This window comes from Ornithorhynchus anatinus, chromosome 3 (genome assembly GCF_004115215.2).
Source record: "Ornithorhynchus anatinus isolate Pmale09 chromosome 3, mOrnAna1.pri.v4, whole genome shotgun sequence".
Lineage (NCBI taxonomy): Eukaryota > Metazoa > Chordata > Mammalia > Monotremata > Ornithorhynchidae > Ornithorhynchus > Ornithorhynchus anatinus.
In genome coordinates this window covers 45,704,357-45,721,763 of record NC_041730.1, presented here as the reverse complement: position 1 = coordinate 45,721,763, position 17,407 = coordinate 45,704,357, and the positions used below count along the sequence as shown (strand labels likewise).

Sequence of the window (17,407 nt, the reverse complement as noted above, 5' to 3'; positions counted from 1 at the left end):
GCCCTGTGAGGAGGATGGCTTGAGAGGAAAGAAGAGTGTGAGCTGGGGTGTACTGGGAGAGGAGGGAGGATGGGAAGTGGAGAGAGAGCTGATTGAGGGCCTTAAAACTGGTGGTGAGGAATTTATGCTTGACGCCCGAGGGCTTTGAGGATGGGGTGAGGTGTGCGCCAAACCAGGTAGCAGAGCTGCTCCAGGGAAATGTTTATCATGGCATTTGGTAAGCACTTACTATGTATCGAGCTCTGTTCTAAACCCTGGGACAGATGCCAGTTGATCGGGTTGGACCAGTCCCTGTCCCACATGGGGCTGACTGTCTAAGTTAAGAGGGTGAACAGATGTTGAATACTCATTTTACAGCTGAGGGAACTGAGGCCCAGAGAAGTGAAGTGACTTGCCTTCGGTGACACAACAGGGAAGTGGCAGAGCAGGGATTAGAACCCAGGTCCTCTAGCTCCCAGACCAGAGCTCTTTCCATTAGGCTTCTCTGCTTCCAAGATCTGCTGAACTCTTTCTGCCTTTTCTAGTGTCGGAGCTGCAAGAGGAAGGGATGAATGCCATCAACTTACCACTCAACCCCATTCCCTTCGAGGTGGATCCTGAGGACACCATGCTAGGTAACCTTCCTCCCCTCCCTCCCTATCTTCCCTTCCTCCTTCCCTCCTTCTTTCTCCTCTCTCCCTCCCTCTCTTCCTTTCCTACCTTCCCTCCTTCCTTCTCCTCCCTCAATCCTTCCTTCCCTCATCTCCCTTCTTCCCTCCCTCTCCTCCATCTTTCTTCCCTCCCTCATTCCCTACCTTACTCACTACCTTACTCCCCTCCCTCCTTCCCTTTCCTTCCTCCTTTCGTTCTCCCTCCCTTTCCTACCTTCCTCCTTTCCGATCCTCCCTCCCTCCCTCAATCCTTCCTTCCCATGCCTCCCTCCTTTCTTCCCTCCCTCACCTCCTTCTTTCCTCCCTCTCCTCCCTCCCACCCTCTGGCCTTCCTGAGTTTTGACTTCCCTTTTTCTTTTGAAGAGGAGAACGAAGTGCGGACCATGGTGGACCCCAATTCCCGGAATGACCCCAAGCTGCAGGAACTGATGAAGGTGAGAGGGAGCTGAGTGCGACACGAAGCACCGCTGGGAAAACGCTGTCATCCTGGGCCTGTCCCTCCTCTTCCCGTCTGGTCCGGCCCACCCAGTGCTGACCCTCAGCCGAGCCGGAGGGGATCCCCCACTGGCAGCCGAACCCGCCAATCCCCTCTCACCCTCAGCCCCGACTCCCCCCGGGGGTCTCCTCCCGTCAGGCTGGGGTCGACCTGAGGGATGGCACCATTTCAAGAATGCCTCCCACGTTTGGAATACCCGCTTCGGCCTCCAGGGAGGACCCCAGGCTTGCTCCCTGAATGTGGCAGGGTGGACAAAGATCGCATAGGGAAGGAGGGGAGAGCAGCAGCATCCACATGGTTGCGAGGCTGGAATTGGAACAGGGGCTTCTCTCCGGAATTTGGGGGGAATTTTCCAGGTTGCGGGGTACGCAGTGCCCCCCAGCAGGGACACGGGGGGCAGACTGGATTCGGACGGACACTGGAGGACCCATGAGGAGCCTCAGGTGGCCAGAGAGCCAGCACTGGCAGGGTCAGTGGGCGGAGGCTCCCTCAAAGTTGGCATTGAACAGGCACTGAATCCCTGACCGACGGCAGGGAGGCTCAGGGAGGTGTGGGGGTGGGGTCAATGTTTGCGAACCCCCAAAAGGTGCCATTTTACTGCTACCGTGTTCATCCAAGCTCTCATCCTATCCCACCTCGATTACTGTATCAGTCTTCTCGCTGACCTCCCGGCCTCCTGTCTCTCCCACTCCAGTCCGTATTTCACTCTGCTGCCCGGATCATTTTTCTACAAAAACATTCAGTCCGTGTTTCCCCACTCAAATACACACTTACCTTCTCACACACAGATACACCCACTCACGCTCATACTTGCACACAAATTTTCTTGTATCAATATACAGACATGCATATGTACTTATACACATTTGCACACACATTCACGCACTGATACAACCATTCACATACACTTATACCCATTCGCTTCCCCGCATGCACATGGTCACACACTCAAATACACAAAAACTCACGCAGACATATGCACATACATGCACACTCACCCACAAATGCACCCACTCACATATCCACATGCCTGCATAGACTCTCCTGGACCCCCTCCAATCTGGCTTCCGTCCCCTCCAGTCCATCGAAACTGCCCTCTCAAAGGTTACCCATGACCTCCTTCTTGCCAAATCCAATTGCTCCTACTCTATCCTAATCCTCCTCGACTCTCAGATGCCTTTGACATTGTCGACCATCCCCTTCTCCTCCACACCTTATCTCACCTTGGCTTCACGGAGTCCGTCCTCTCCCGGTTCTCCTCTTATCTTTCTGGCCGTTCATTCTCGGTCTCCTTCGCGGGCTCCTCCTCCCCCTCCCATCCACCAACTGTAGGGTTTCCTCAAGGGTCAGTTCTTTGCTCTCTTCTGTTCTCCATCTGCACTCATGCCCTTGGTGAACTCATTCGCTTCCACGGCTTCAACTATCATCTCTATGCAGATGACACCCAAATCTACATCTCCTCCCCCGGTTCTCTCCTCCTCCCTCCAGGCTCATATCTCCTCCTGCCTCCAGCACATCTCCACCTGGATGTCTGCCTGCCATCTAAAACTCAGCATGTCTAAAACTGAGCTCCTTATCTTCCCTCCCAAGCCCTGTCCTCTCCCTGACTTCCCTATCACTGTGGATGGCAACACCATCCTTCCCGTCTGCAAACTCACCCCCCGGCCCCTCGGCCACACACATATCCATACATATCTTCACACTGTGCTTAGTTCTGTGCTTTAGAGAAGCAGCATGGCCTAGTGGATAGAGCATGGACCTGGAAGTCTGAAAGACCTGGGTGCTAATCCCGGCTCCTCCACTGGTCTGCTCTGGGACCTTGGGCAAATCACTTCACTTCTTTGTGCCTCAGTTGCTTCAAATGGAGATTAAAACTGTGAGCCCCCATATGGGACAAGGACTGTGTCCATCCTGATTTCCTTGTGTCCACCCCTGCGCTTAGCACACATAGGAAGCACTTAACAAATACCAGAGAAGCAGTGTGGCTTAGCGGAAAGAGCACGAGCCTGGGGGTCAGAGGTTGTGGGTTCTAATCCGGGCTGTGCCACTTGTCTGCTGTGCGACTTTGGGTCAGTCACTTCACTTCTGTTAACCCCACGTGGGCCAACCTCATTACCTTGTAGCTACCCCAGCACTTAGAACAGTGCCTGGCACATAGTAAGCGCTTAACAAATGCCATCATTATTATTATTCATAAATACCACCTCTGTTACTATTACTAGCTCAGGGTACATGGGCACAAAATGGGCACAGGGCAACCAAGGCTTCCAGGAGCAGAGAGGGGGTAGGTTAATCTCGCTTAATCTTGGAGTCTGCAAGTCGAGCCCATGCATCTCAGAGCAGACCTAGAAGCCTCTCAGACCAGACTTAGAGCGCACAGCTCTGCTGGGAGAAGGACCCTTCAGATCTGGACTCAGGAGCTGAGTGCTAAATTTTAAGAAAAATGATCAATTTGCAACCACTCGCGTGGTTCAGACCTGGGACTTCTCAAACCACTGCTCTCTGGAAAAGTTAGGAACAAGAGCAGGAAAGACAGGAACCATTTTTGGGTGTTTTTTTTTTCCCACTCCGGGGAATGTCAACAAGACAGATCCGGCCCTTCAGTCAGTCCAGCTGCCAAAACCTTCGGGGAAAAGTCGGTGTATGAGAATTTGCCCTTTTTCAGATGATTTTGAGCCTATCGGGAGGACCCCCGGTTCTTTCCAACGTGATCCAAATCCGGACCTCCCCGGGGCCCTGGGTGCTGACCCCCTTTGACTCCCCAGGACCTTAGGTCTTGCTCCCTGGTGCTCACCGGGTCAGAGCAACGCCAAGCCTGACACCGGCGAGACCGTTGTCACGCTTAAATATCTTTGCATGGCCACTTTAACTCCGTGTGGTCGAGTCAACCAGTCCTCCCTTCCGCAAGGCACGTGGTCTAGAGGAAAGAGCGCAGGTTTGGGAGTCGGGGCGCCTGGGTTCTAATCCCGGCTCCATCACTTGCCTGCAGCGTGAACTTGGGCAGGTCACATCACTCCTCGGTGTCTCGGGGTTCTAATCTGTCAAATGGGGATTCATTCCTCATGTCTCCCTCCTAAACTCATCTCTAGACTGTAAGATCGTTATAGGCAGGGAATGTGTCTGTTATATTTTTGTGTAGTCTCCTAAGCACTTAGTACAGAGCTCTGTAAACAGGAAATGCTCAGAAAACATGATTGATTAATAGATTGCTATACTGTGAGCTCCATGCGGGACAAGGACTGAGGATCTTGTATCCACGCCAGTGCTTAGTAGGACGTTTGACACGGAGTAAGCGCTTTAAGCCACAATGATTCTGATGGTTTTTTGCTTCTCTCCTTAGGTTCTGATCGACTGGATTAATGATGTGCTGGTTGGAGAAAGGATCATCGTGAAAGACCTGGCTGAGGACATGTATGATGGACAAGTCCTGCAGAAACTCTTCGGTGAGAGAGACAGGAAGGGGATATTAGGGATGGGGACTGGAGGGGACAACTTGTACGGCCGACAAGTATGACAGACAAGTCCTGCCAAAACTCTTCAGAGAGTGAGAAAAGTGAGAAGCAGCATGGCTTTAGTGGCTAGATCTTGGGCCTGGGAGTCAAGAAGGACCTGAGTTCTAATCCCAGTTCCTCCACTGATCTGTTTGTGAGACTGGGCAAATCACTTCTCTTCTCTGGGCCTCAGTTACCTCATCAGTAAAATAGGGATTAAGAGTGTGCGTCTCATGTGGGATAGGGACGATGTCCAGCCCGATTAACTTGTATCTAACCCAGCGATTGGCATATAGTAAGCGCTTAACAAGTACTATTAAAAAAAAAAGTGACCCCAGAAAAGGACAGTCGGGATGGGGGTGGGGGTGGTGACGTGCATGTCCTATAGAAACTCTCGGGTGATAGAGACAAGTTACCCCGGGAAGGGACACTGGGGATGAGGGGGGCGGCGAGGCATCTCCCTCCCACCCAGAGAGAGCACACCGTCCGTTCCTTACTAGGCGTGGCGTCAGGGTGGAGTGGGGTAGATGTCACTGTGCCCTGGTAGGGAGAAGGGGAGATAATTCCAGCTCTACCACTTCTCTGCTGTGTGATCTTGGGCAAGTCATTTCACTTCTCTGTGCCTCAGTTCCTTCATCCTTAATAATGGAGATCGAGACTGTGAGCCCCTCATGGACCACGGACTGGGTCAAACCTAATTAGCTTGAATAACTTCCAGCGCTTAGTACAGTGCCTGGCACATAATAAGAGCTTAACAGATACCATTAAAAAAAAATTGAAACACCTGCTGGGGGCTGGCCTGCTCCCCCAACCCAGGGGAAAATGCAGGGGCACTGGGGAGGGAGTGGCCTGTGGTCCAGGGGGCTCTGCAGACCCGGACATGGCTGAGGGCCTGAACTCCCGTTTTCCTGGGGGCATCCAGGGGCTGGAAGGAGAAGCAGCTTGCTGGGGAGCCAGAAAACACTTTTTTTTTTTGGTAATTGTTGAGTGCTTACTATGTGACGAACGCTAAAAACAGTAAGTACAAGGCTATCGGTTTGGACACAGTCCTTGTCCCACATGGGGGTCACAGTCTAGGTAGAAGGGGATTAAGTAGCATTTAGACTATGCTGAAATAAATGAATTACAGGTAGGGGAAATAGTAGAGTATAAGAATACTCCTACTGAAAGCTCACCTCCTCCAAGAGGCCTTCCCAGACTGAGCTACCCCCTTTTCCCTCTGCTCCCTCTGCTCCCCCTCTGCTCCCTCTCCGCCCTCTGCTCCTCCTCCTTCCCCCTTCACCTCCCCTCAGCTAAGCCCCCTTTCCCCTGTTCCTCTCCCTTCCTCTTCCCCTCAGCACTGTGCTCATTTGTATATATTTTTTATTACCCTATTTATTTTGTTAATGAGGTGTACGTCCCCTTGATTCTATTTATCGTGATAATGTTGCCTTGTTTTTGTTTCATTCTGTTTTGCTCTGCTGTCTGACTCCCCCGATTAGTCTGTGAGCCCATCACTGGGCAGGGATTGTCTCTATCTGTTGCCGAATGAACATTCCAAGCACTTAGTACATTGCTCTGCACATAGTAAGTGCTCAATAAATACTATTGAATGAATGAATATGAACATAACTGCTGTGCTGAAGAGCAGGGGTGAGTATCAAAGTGCTCAAGGGGTTCACAGAAGAGAGGATGAGTAGGGCCTCACTGCATTCTATCCATACCCAAGCCAGGACCACTGCATTTTATCCACACCCAGGCCAGGATCACTGCATCCTATCCATACCCAAGCTGGAAGCAAAGTTTGCCATTGTGGTCCCTGGAGAACCACCTCACACCGGTTGATCTGTCCTGCCCCCTTCCTTGGGCATGACGACACCGAGAGCCCCTCCAGGAAGCCCAACCAGGTCCTGGGGCCCGGCTCTGGGCATAGGTCCACCGGGCCAGAGGGCAGTGTGGAGAGGGCTAATAATAGTAGTGATGGTATTTGCAAAGTGCTTACTATGTGTCAAGCATTATTCTAAGCCCTGGGAGAGATATGAGCTAATCAGATTGGACAAAGTCCCTGTCCCACATGGGACTCACAGTCTTAGAGATTAGGGAACTGAGGCACAGAGAAGTGAAGTGACTTGCCCAAGGTCACACAGCAGACAAGTGGCGGGGCCAGGATTAGAACCCAGATCCTTCTGACTCCCAGGCCTGGGCTCAATTCACTAGGCCACTTTGCTTCTCAGCGTAGTGAGAGGAAACTGGCCATGCGGGCCCAGCCTCTGGCAGAGGGTGGAGGTGCCCAGGTTCATCTTGGAGTCGCTGAGCCTGTAGAAAGAGGAAGCTGCTCTTCTTTGGGGAAGGGGAGTAGCAGGGGCTGACATCTCTGGAATTAGTCCCATCTGGAGGAGTTCACGGTGGGGGCAGCAAGGAAATGCTCCGGTCAGTTTCCCTCAGTCACATCCGTCCTGAGAGGGGGCTTCCGAATGTCCCCCCTTTCCCACCCCTCCGGCACAGACTCCTGCCCGCAGGGCATGAGACTGTCTTATTCCTCTGCCAGGTTCAGCACACCTGGTTGACACTCACTGGCTGGGGAAAACACTGGACTGGACATAATTTTTTTTGAATTATTTTTATGATTTTTTTAAGCGCTTACTATGTGCTTAATAACGGAAGAACCGTTAGCCAGGTTGCGGATTATAGCAGAAGATAGGATGCTCTAGAGAAAATATTCATTCATTCATTCATTCAATCCTATTTATTGAGTGCTTACTGTGTGCAGAGCAGTATACTTAGAGCTTGTAACGTACAATTCAGCAATAGAGACAGTCCCTGCCTACACAGTGCTTACAGTCTAGAGGTGGGGAGACAGACATCAAAGTAAACGGGCCTCAATATAAATAAATAGAATTATAGATATATACACATCAAAACAAGTGAACAGCCATCAGTATACATATATACCTAAGTGCTGTGGGGCAAGGATGGGGAGAAGAGCAAAGAAAGGGAATCGAGGTGACGTGGAAGGGAAGGGGAGCTGAGGCTTAATCTGGGAAGGCCTCTTGGAGGAGGTGCACTTTCAGTAGGGTTTTGAAAAGAGAGAAGAGTGATTGTTTGGAGGATTTGAGGAGGGAGGGCATTCCAGGCTGGAGGTAGGACGTGGGCCAGGGGTCGACGATGGGACCGGCGAGAACGAGGCACAATGAGAAGGTTAGCACCAGAGAAGCGGAGTGTGCGGCCTGGGGTGTAGCAGAGAAGGGAGGTGAGGTAGGGAGGCAGAAGATGATGGAGAGCTTTGAAGCCAAACAGAGTGTCCATGAATTGGAAATGACTCGATGGCACTTGATAATAAAAATAATACTATGTGCTAGGCATTGTTCTAAGTGCTGGACTAGATAAAAAGCAATCAGTTTGGACACAGTCCCTGTCCCACATAGGGCTCACTATCTAAGTTGAAGGGAGGAAGATTAAATCCCCATTTTACAGATGAGGTAACTGAGACACAGAGATTCGAACTGACATGACCAAGGTCATACAGTAATTGAGTGGCGGAGTCGGGATTTGAACCCAGTTGCTCTGACTTCCAGGCCCAGTCTCTTTCCATTAGGCCTCACTCCTTCTTCTTTCTCCTCTCCTTTCTCAAGCAGTGAAATTTATTACTTTGTGCAGAGTTTAGGAGAGTGCAGTACAACAGAGTTGGTAGATAAATTCCCAGTGAACAATGAGCTGAGACATGAGCTTACTTTGTTTTATAGATTGTGTGAGGGCTGGGGACCAGGTCTCATTGTCACCTCTGTACTTTGCACAGTGCTTATTAAATACCATTATTTCTACTAGCTGTTTGTCATTCATTTATAAGGAGAGATAGAGAAGCAGCCTGGCCTAGTGGAAAGAGCAACTCCTAGTGGGAGTAAGAAGGACCCAGGTTCTAGTCCCAGCTCCACCACTTGTCCGTTGTTTGACCTTGGGCAAGTCACTTCACTTTTCTGGGCCTCAGTTCCCTCATCTGTAAATTGGGGGTTAAGATTGTGAGCTCCATGAGGGACAGGGACTCTGTCTAACCTTGCATCTCCTTCAGCACTTAAAATAGTGCTTAGCACATAGTAAACATTTAACGAATACTACAATTATTATTATTATGGATAGGAACTGTGTGTCTGACTTAATTTGCACTGCATCTAGCCCAGCGCTTAGAACAGTGCTGGCACACTTAGTACACACCCAAAACCTACCACCATTATTATTAATATTCTATCCTGCCTCATCTGCCCTGCCTGCACCTGAGTCCCAGGCCGAACCAAGATCTCGGGCTACCGGGTTGGGTTCGGTATTGGGTTCAAGCTAGGGTTCCCGAGCATGGTCAATCAATCGATGGTATTTAGTGAACACTTACTGTGTGGAGAACACTGTATTAAGCACTTGAGAGAGTCCAGTTTAACAGAATTATGCTATGTTATATCTCCACCTTGCTGAGCTTCACGGTGTAGAGGGATTAGAGCAGATTGGGTGGGTTAGGCTAGCTGCTCATGGGGATCAATCTATCACTTGCATTTATTAGTATTAATAATAGTAATAGTGGTATTCGTTAAGTGCTTACCATGTCCCAGTTACTGTACTAAGCGCTGGGGTGAATACAAGCAAATAGGATTGGATGCAGTCCCTGTCCCACATGAGACTCACAGTCTTAATCCCCATTTTACAGATGAGGGAACTGAGGCAGAGAAAAGTTAAGTGACTTGCCCAAGGTCACACAGCAGACAAGTGACAGAGCTGGGATTACAAAGCAGGACCTTCTGACACCCAGGCCCAAGCTCTATCCACTAGACAATGCTGCCTGGCATTTAGTAAGCGCTTAACAAATGCCGTGAGAAAAGAGAACCTTACAGACCAGAGGGGGAGACAGACATTTAAATAAATTACAGATGGATATGTACATCAGTGCTGTAGGGCAGAAGGTGGGTTGAATATAAAGTGCTTAAATTGCAAGGGTGATGCAGAAGGGAATGGGAGAAGAGGAAATGAGGGTTTAGTTAGGGAAGACCTCTTGGAGGAGAAGTGCTTTTTAATAAGGTTTTGAAGGTGGGGAGAGTGATGATACTGTCAGATATGAAGGGGGAGGGCATTCCAGACCAGAGGCAGGATGCTAGTGAGGGCTTGGCAGTTAGACGAGATGGAGGCACAGAGAGAGTGTTGGTGTTAAAAGAGCGAAGTGTGCGGGCTGGGTTGGAGTAGGAGAGTAGTGAGGTGAGTTAGGGGGCAAGGGGATTGAGTGCCTTAAAGCCGATGATGAGGCGCTTCTGTTTATTGTTCTCCCCATCGCAGAGAAGCTGGAGAGCGAGAAGCTGAACGTCGCAGAAGTCACCCAGTCGGAAATTGCCCAGAAGCAGAAACTGCAGACGGTGCTTGAAAAGATCAATGACACGCTCAAACTTCCTCCTCGGAGCATCAAGTGGAATGTGGATTGTGAGTTCATTCATTCATTCATTCAGTCGTATTTATTGAGCGCTTACTGTGTGCAGAGTACTGTACTTAAGCACTTGGAAAGTACACTTCAGCTATAAAGAGAAAATTCCCTGCCCACACCGGGCTTACAGTCTAGAAGTAGGGAGACAGACATGAAAACAAGTAAACAGGTATCAAGAGTTAGGGACTTTCTTCCCGCCATTCCCCTCCCTTCGGTCCCGCCTGCCTCGTGCGGCAGCCAATCTTCCCAGGAGAGCTGTTCCATATGGGATTTACTCATCCGGGCCATGTGGCCAAACTTTAGCATGGACAAGCGGGGCCCGATCTCCCGACAGAAAACGTTGGACCGTGGCCGAAATAACACTTTAGTTGAAAGAGAAGCGGCGTGGCGGAGTGGAAAGAGCATGGGTCTGGTAATCAGAGTCAGTCAGACAATCGCATTTATTGAGCTCTTACTGCATATAGAGCACTCTACAAGTGCTTGGGAGAGTACAATATAAAAATAAACAGACATATTCCCTGCCCACAACAATCTTACAGTCCACAGGACCTGGGTTCTAATCCTGCTTCTGCCAGTTGCTTGCAGTGGGACCTTGGACAAGTCACTCCTCTGTGCCACAGTTTCCTCAACTGTAAAATGGGAATTAGATACCTGTTCTCCCTTCTACTTAGATTTTGAGCCCCATGAAGAACAGGAACTGTGTCTGACCTAATTAACATGTACCTACCCCAGTGCTTGGAACAGTGTTTGATGCATAGTAAGCACATAACAAATATCGTAAAGAGAGAGAGAGAAAAGGAGGACAGAGATAGGTAAATGAGTTGAAACAGGGGAAGAGAGAGAGAGAGAGAGAGCGCAGAGTTTGTACAGTGCTGCAGCTGAGAGTCTACTATCTGGATCCGAAGTTCCAAACCCTGGCTTTCGTGAAGGGTCTTGCCCCCAATCCAGCCAGGAATCTGAAATATTCCAGCTGGGGTGCTTGCTTGCCCCAACTCTATATGGCCCTTGGATAGAGCACTGGCCTGGGAGTCAGAAGGACATGGATTCTAATCCCAGCTCTGCCAGTTGCCTACTTTGTGACCTTGGTTAAGTCACTTCACTTATCTCTGCCTCAGTTCCCTCGTCTGGAAGATGGGGATTAAGACTAGGAGCCCTATGTGGGGCAGGGGCTGTGTCCAACCCAATTTTTTTGCATCTACCCCAGTGCTTAGTACAGTTCCTGGCACATAGTAAACGCTTAATGATTACCACTATTATTGTTATTAAATGCAATTGAAAGGCAGCGTTGTCTAGTGGTTAGAGCATGGGCCCAGGAGTCAGAAGGACAAGGGGTCTAATCCCAACTCCACCACCTATCTGTAGTGTGACTTTGGGCAAGTCACTTCACTTCTCTGGACCTGTTCCCTCATCTGTAAAATGGGGATGAACACCATGAGCCCTGTGTGGTACAAGGACTGTGGCCAACCTGATTAGCTTGTACCTACCTAGCACTTAGTAGAGTGCCAGACATTCATTCAATAGCATTTATTTATTCAATAGTATTTATTGAGCGCTTACTATGTGCAGAGCACTGTACTAAGCGCTTGGAATGAACAAGTCGGCAACAGATAGAGACAGTCCCTGCCGTTTGACGGGCTTACAGTCTAATCGGGGGAGACGGACAGACAAGAACAATGGCAATAAGTAGAGTCAAGGGGAAGAACATCTCGTAAAAACAATGGCAACTAAATAGAATCAAGGCAATGTACAATTCATTAACAAAATAAATAGGGTAATGGAAATATATACAGTTGAGCGGACGAGTACAGTGCTGAGGGGATGGGAAGGGAGAGGGAGAGGAGCAGAGGGAAAGGGGGAAAAGAGGGTTTAGCTGCGGAGAGGTGAAGGGGGGGTGGTATAGGGAGTAGAGGGAGAAGAGGAGCTCAGTCTGGGAAGGCCTCTTGGAGGAGGTGAGTTTTAAGTAGGGTTTTGAAGAGGGGAAGAGAATCAGTTTGGCGGAGGTGAGGAGGGAGGGCGTTCCAAGACTGCGGGAGGACGTGCCCCAGGGGTCGACGGCGGGATAGGCGAGACCGAGGGACGGTGAGGAGGTGGGCGGCAGAGGAGCGGAGCGTGCGGGGTGGGCGGTAGAAAGAGAGAAGGGAGGAGAGGTAGAAAGGGGCGAGGTGATGTAGAGCCTTGAAGCCTAGAGTGAGGAGTTTTTGTTTGGAGCGGAGGTTGATAGGCAACCACTGGAGTTGTTTAAGAAGGGGAGTGACATGCCCAGATCGTTTCTGCAGGAAGATGAGACACATAGTAAGCACTTAAAAAATAGCACAATCATTAATCAATAGCATCTAGAGCGATGGGCCCCTTCTCTGCCTTCTTCAGCCCCGGGAACCTAGAAGAGGGTGGGATGGGAACTCCTTGGGGGATGGGATTCACAACAAACTGCTGCATGAGGAAGAAGAAGAGAAGGTAGGAAGGATTAGAGCCCTGATGTAACAGAGGAGTCCAGATCTGGCTGTGGACCTTGGTTACTCAGTGTCATTATCCATCAATCGATAGATCAATCAGTCATATTTATTGAGCGCTTACCATGTGCAGATCACGGTACTTAGTACTTACTTGGGAGAGTACACTTTAACAGATTGGTAGACACAATCTCTGCCCACAATGAGCTTCAGTCTAGAAGGGGAGACAGACATCAATATAAATAAATTAGGGATATGGACATAAGTGTTGTGGGGCTGAGGAGGAAGTCAAGGGAGCAAATCAGGGTGATGCAGAGGGGAGTGGAAGAAGAAGAAATGAGGGTTTAGTCAAGGAAGGCCTCTTGGAGAAGGTGTGCCTTCAATAAGGCTTTGATGATGAGGAGAGTAATTGCCTGTCAGATCCGAAGAGGGATAGCGTTCCAGGCCAGAGGCCCAAGATGGGTCTATGTCTGTCAGCCTCCTCCTCTGTAATCCCACCCCCCTCCCCAGGTTTGCCACCTTGCTGGGGATAAATATGGCATTTGTAAAGTGCTTACTACGCATCAAACATATAGTCTCAGCTCTGGGATAGATCCAAGTAAGTCGGGTTGGACACAGTCCCTGTCCCACATGAGGCTCACAGTCTAAGAACGAGTGGGTAGGATTGAATCCCCATTTTACAAATGAGGGAACTGAGGCTCAGAGAAGTGAAGTGATTTGCCCAAGGTCACACAGTAAGCATTTGGCAGAGCTGGGATTAGAACCCAGGTCTTCTGACTCCCAAACCCGTGCTCTTTCCACTGAGCCACCTCCGTTTGGAGGGAGAGGCCTGTTGTAGTAGGAAAGTCACCAGACCTTGAGTAAGGACTTCTTGGGTCCAGCTCCATGGCTTATCCAGCCTGGAATTCCGTCTCCTCCGGGAGCACCGGGAAGCTGGTAGGAGCCATGAGCTGGCCGTCCTTTTGGTTGGGGATCTCAACTCTCCCCTCTAACAGTGATGAATTATTCTTTGGCTTGAAAACCTCGACCCCAATGGGGAAATGGTTTCCGTCAATGCGGATGTCTTGGAGAGAGAGAGAGACTCTCCTGCCCACTGGTACACTCTGTACTTGAAAATATAGCTGCCCCCAAGGGCCTGCTTGTGTTTTTTCTGCAGTTAGTGGTGATGGTTTGGGCTTAGCCATCCCCACTGCCTTGCCCAGTTCCTCGACACCCAGGGGCTTGGCATTTCAAGGTGGCCGGGAGTGAGAATAGGGGTCATCATAGAACAGAGGATCTTCAAGCAGGCAGCATTTTCCAAGCTATCCCTCAGATATGGTCATCTAAGAGGCTTTTTGCCTCAGTTACCTCATTGGTAAAATGGAGATTAAGACTGTGATCCCCATATGGGACAGGGACTGTGTCCACCCTGTTTACCTTTCATCTACCCCAGTGCTTAGTAGAGTGTCTGGCACATAGTAAGCACTTAACAATACCATTTAAAAAAAAGTATTTTGACCATTTCTCTGCTCCTCATTTACCTCATTTGTAAAATGGAAATTAAGTCTGTGAGCCTCATCTGGGTCATGGACTGTGTTCAACCAGATGAGCTTGCGTCTACCCCAGGGCTTAATAAAGTGCCTGGCACGTAGAAAGCACTTCCCAAATTTCATTTAAAACAAACAAAAAGCTGCAAAAGGTGAACCTCAGTACTTCAGGATAGCCCAATCTGAGGAGCCCAGATTACCCGCAAGATAAGGAGTTTGAGACTGGGAATCCTCTGGATTAGAAGCTCATTGTGAGCAGGGAACATGTCTTCCAAATCTGTTGTACTGTACTCTCTCATGGGCTTAGTATAATCCGCACACAGTAAACACTGAATAAATAGGATTGATTGATGGAGTGGTGACACGCATTAAATCTCCAGGGGGTTATTGTGAATTTCCCTATCAAACCGTGCTCATCTTTTCCCAGGTGGGTGGGCGGGCAGGGGCACAAGCTAGGGAGTGACGCCTCAGGTCGGAAGTGACACAACTGGAAGCTGCTACAGAGAATAGAATCATAGTTGTGGTATTTGTTAAGTGCTTACTATATGCCAGGCACTGTACTAAGCGCTGGGGTGGATACAAGCAAATTAGTTTGGACGCAGTCTCTGTCCTATGTGGGTCTCACAGTCTCAATCCCCATTTTCCAGATGAGGGAACTGAGGCCCAGAGAAGAAAAGTGACTTGCCCAAGGTCAGGCAGAGGACAAGTGATGGAGTCAGGGTTAGAATCCAGGACCTCTGACTCCCAGGCCCGTGCTCTATCCACTAGACCACTCTGCTTCTCATGGAAGCAGTCAGAGGAGAGGGTCTCTGCTTCTCTTGTGAGCTGATTGGATGGGGAACCCCCCGGTGGGCTGCGGGAACCCTTGGGGCCAGTCAAAGGTGAGGGGACGTGGTGGGGAAGGGCACGGTCAGAGGAGCCCGTCGTAACGGAGGTCATCGTCTCGTTTCAGCCGTCCATGCCAAGAGCATCGTCGCCATCCTGCACCTCCTGGTGGCCCTGTCCCAGTATTTCCGGGCCCCCATCCGACTCCCGGACCATGTGTCCATCCAGGTGGTCGTGGTCCAGGTGAGGGGACAGCGGGTATCCTGATGTGGCCTGGGGGTGGCTGATACAAGCTCCGGACCCGGGGGTCAAAAGGCGGGTGGGAGGGAGGAGTTGAGGGGGGTGTGGGAGGCTGACAAGTGCATGAAGCTGACGGGGGGATGGGTTGAGGGGGGCTGTGTGTATGTGTGTATTTAGCTCGTTATGGGCAGAGAATGTGTCCAACTTCATCACCTTGTATCTTTGACTGTCCTCAGTACAGTGCCTGGAGGTTAGTGGGTGCATATCAACTACCATAAAAATAACATTTTTAACTAAGGCGATTTATAGACATGCAAAGAAGATTTTGAAAACACCTAGCAAGTTCACATCTGTTCTGGGTTTCCTAGGCTCTAGAAGCACTTTACTTTTCTGAGTTTTGACCTGATGTCCCTTAAACTCTCTGTGCCTCAGTTTCCTCATCTATCAAATGGGGATTAAATATTTGTTCTCAATCTGTCAATCAGTTGAATTTATTGAGCACTTACTGGGTACAGAGCACTGTACTAAACACTTGGGAAAGTTCAGTATTGATGGTAGACATGTTCCCTGCCCATGCTGAGCTTACAGTCTAGAGGGGAAACAGACATTAATATAAATAAATTATGGATATGGACATAAGTGTTGTGGGGCTGAGGGAGGGGTGATTAAAGAGAGCAAATCTCCTTCCCACTTAGACAGTGAGTCATATAAGATAGGGGCTGTGTCTGACCCAATTATCTTGTTTCTACTGCAGAGTCTGGTACAGTACTTGGCACATGGTAAATGCTTAACAGCTATCATAATTGAGAAACAATGAGGCCTAGTGGAAAGAGCAAAGGCCTGGGAATCAGAGGATCTGGGTTTTAATCCCAGCTCCACCACTTGTCTGTGGGGTGATCTTGGCAGAATGAGATTAGACACGGTCCCTGTCCCATCTGGGGCTCACAGTTTTCAGAGGGAGGGACGAGAAATACAGGGTCCCTATTTGACAGATGAGGTAACCGAGGCACAGATAAGGAAAGTGACTTGCTCAAGATCACACAGCAGACACTTGGCAGATCCGGGATTAGAACCCAGGTCCTCTGACTCTTCGTCCCGGGTTCTTTCCACTAGGCCTCTCTGCTTCTTGACACCCCCTCTCCCAACCCATGAGCCAGATCTAGGGGGAAGAGAATCACTTAGAGTCCAGTCTAGGCGGTCAATAACGACCCTCCTGCCCTGCTGCTGTTGGGATCAATCGAGTAGTGACCCTCCCATCCAGGAAGCCTCCGGAGTGGACAGCGCTTAGTCTAGTGTTTAGTACGGAATTTGGCACAAAGTAAGTGCTTAAGAGATACCACAGGTATTAAGTGGAATGTCATGTCATCCTGTTCTTAATCCCAGCTTCACCACGTCCCTGCTGTGTGACCTAGGGCAAGTCGCTCAGTTTTTCTGTACTGTAGTTACCTCATCTATAAAATGGGGAGTCAGTACCATCCTCCCTCCCCGAGACTGTGAGCCCTGTGTGGACTAGAGTCTGTTTCTGACCTGATGATCCTGTATCTTCTCCCCCGCGTTTAGAACAGTGCTTGACACCTAGTAAGCACTAAACGAATAACGTAATTATTGTTATTATCTATCCATTCAATCCCCTCTGCCTATGTAATCCTGGCTACCTCTGAAAGCCTCAATGCCTCATTGAAGTTTTACCTCCTTCAAGAGGCCTTTCCCAACTAGAACCTCATTTCCTCTTCTCCCGCTCAGTCAATCAGCCAGTCAGTGGAATTTAATGAGCGCTTACTGTTTGCAGAGCACTGTACTAAGCACTTGTGAGAGTACACTATAAAAGTAAACAGGTACACTCCCTTCTGCATCACCCTCACACTTTGATTTGTTCCCTTTATTCACCCCTCCCTCAGCCGCACTTTTGTACATATTAGTACGGTCCTAATGTCCTTAATATTGCAGGGCAGTATTAGCCCTGCACATAGTATTCATTCATTCATTCATTCAATAGTATTTATTGAGCACTTACTGTGTGCAGAGGACTGTACTAAGCTCTTGGAATGTACAAGTTAGCAACAGATAGAGACAGTCCCTGCCCACTGACGGGCTTACAGTCTAATCGGGGGAGACAGACAGACAAAAAAAATAGCAATAAATAGAATCAAGGGGATGAACATCTCATTAAAACAATAGCAATAAATAGAATCAAGGTGATGTACATCTCATTAACAAAATAAATAGGGTAATGAAAATATATACAATTGAGCGAATGAGCACAGTGCTGAGGGGAGGGGAAGGGAGAGGAGGAGGAGC

At 49.4% G+C, this 17,407-nt stretch overlaps 1 protein-coding gene across 1 annotated transcript in view; it reads left to right on the top strand.

The window, feature by feature from the left end:
• PARVA (parvin alpha) overlaps positions 1–17,407 on the top strand; it is a 104,955-nt gene that overhangs the window by 66,790 nt on the left and 20,758 nt on the right. The window contains exons 2-6 of the mRNA XM_029060690.2: positions 525–614; positions 1,014–1,084; positions 4,487–4,589; positions 9,927–10,067; positions 14,997–15,112. Coding sequence (XP_028916523.1) covers positions 525–614; positions 1,014–1,084; positions 4,487–4,589; positions 9,927–10,067; positions 14,997–15,112 — 521 coding nt within the window. The remainder of the gene's footprint in view (positions 1–524; positions 615–1,013; positions 1,085–4,486; positions 4,590–9,926; positions 10,068–14,996; positions 15,113–17,407) is intronic.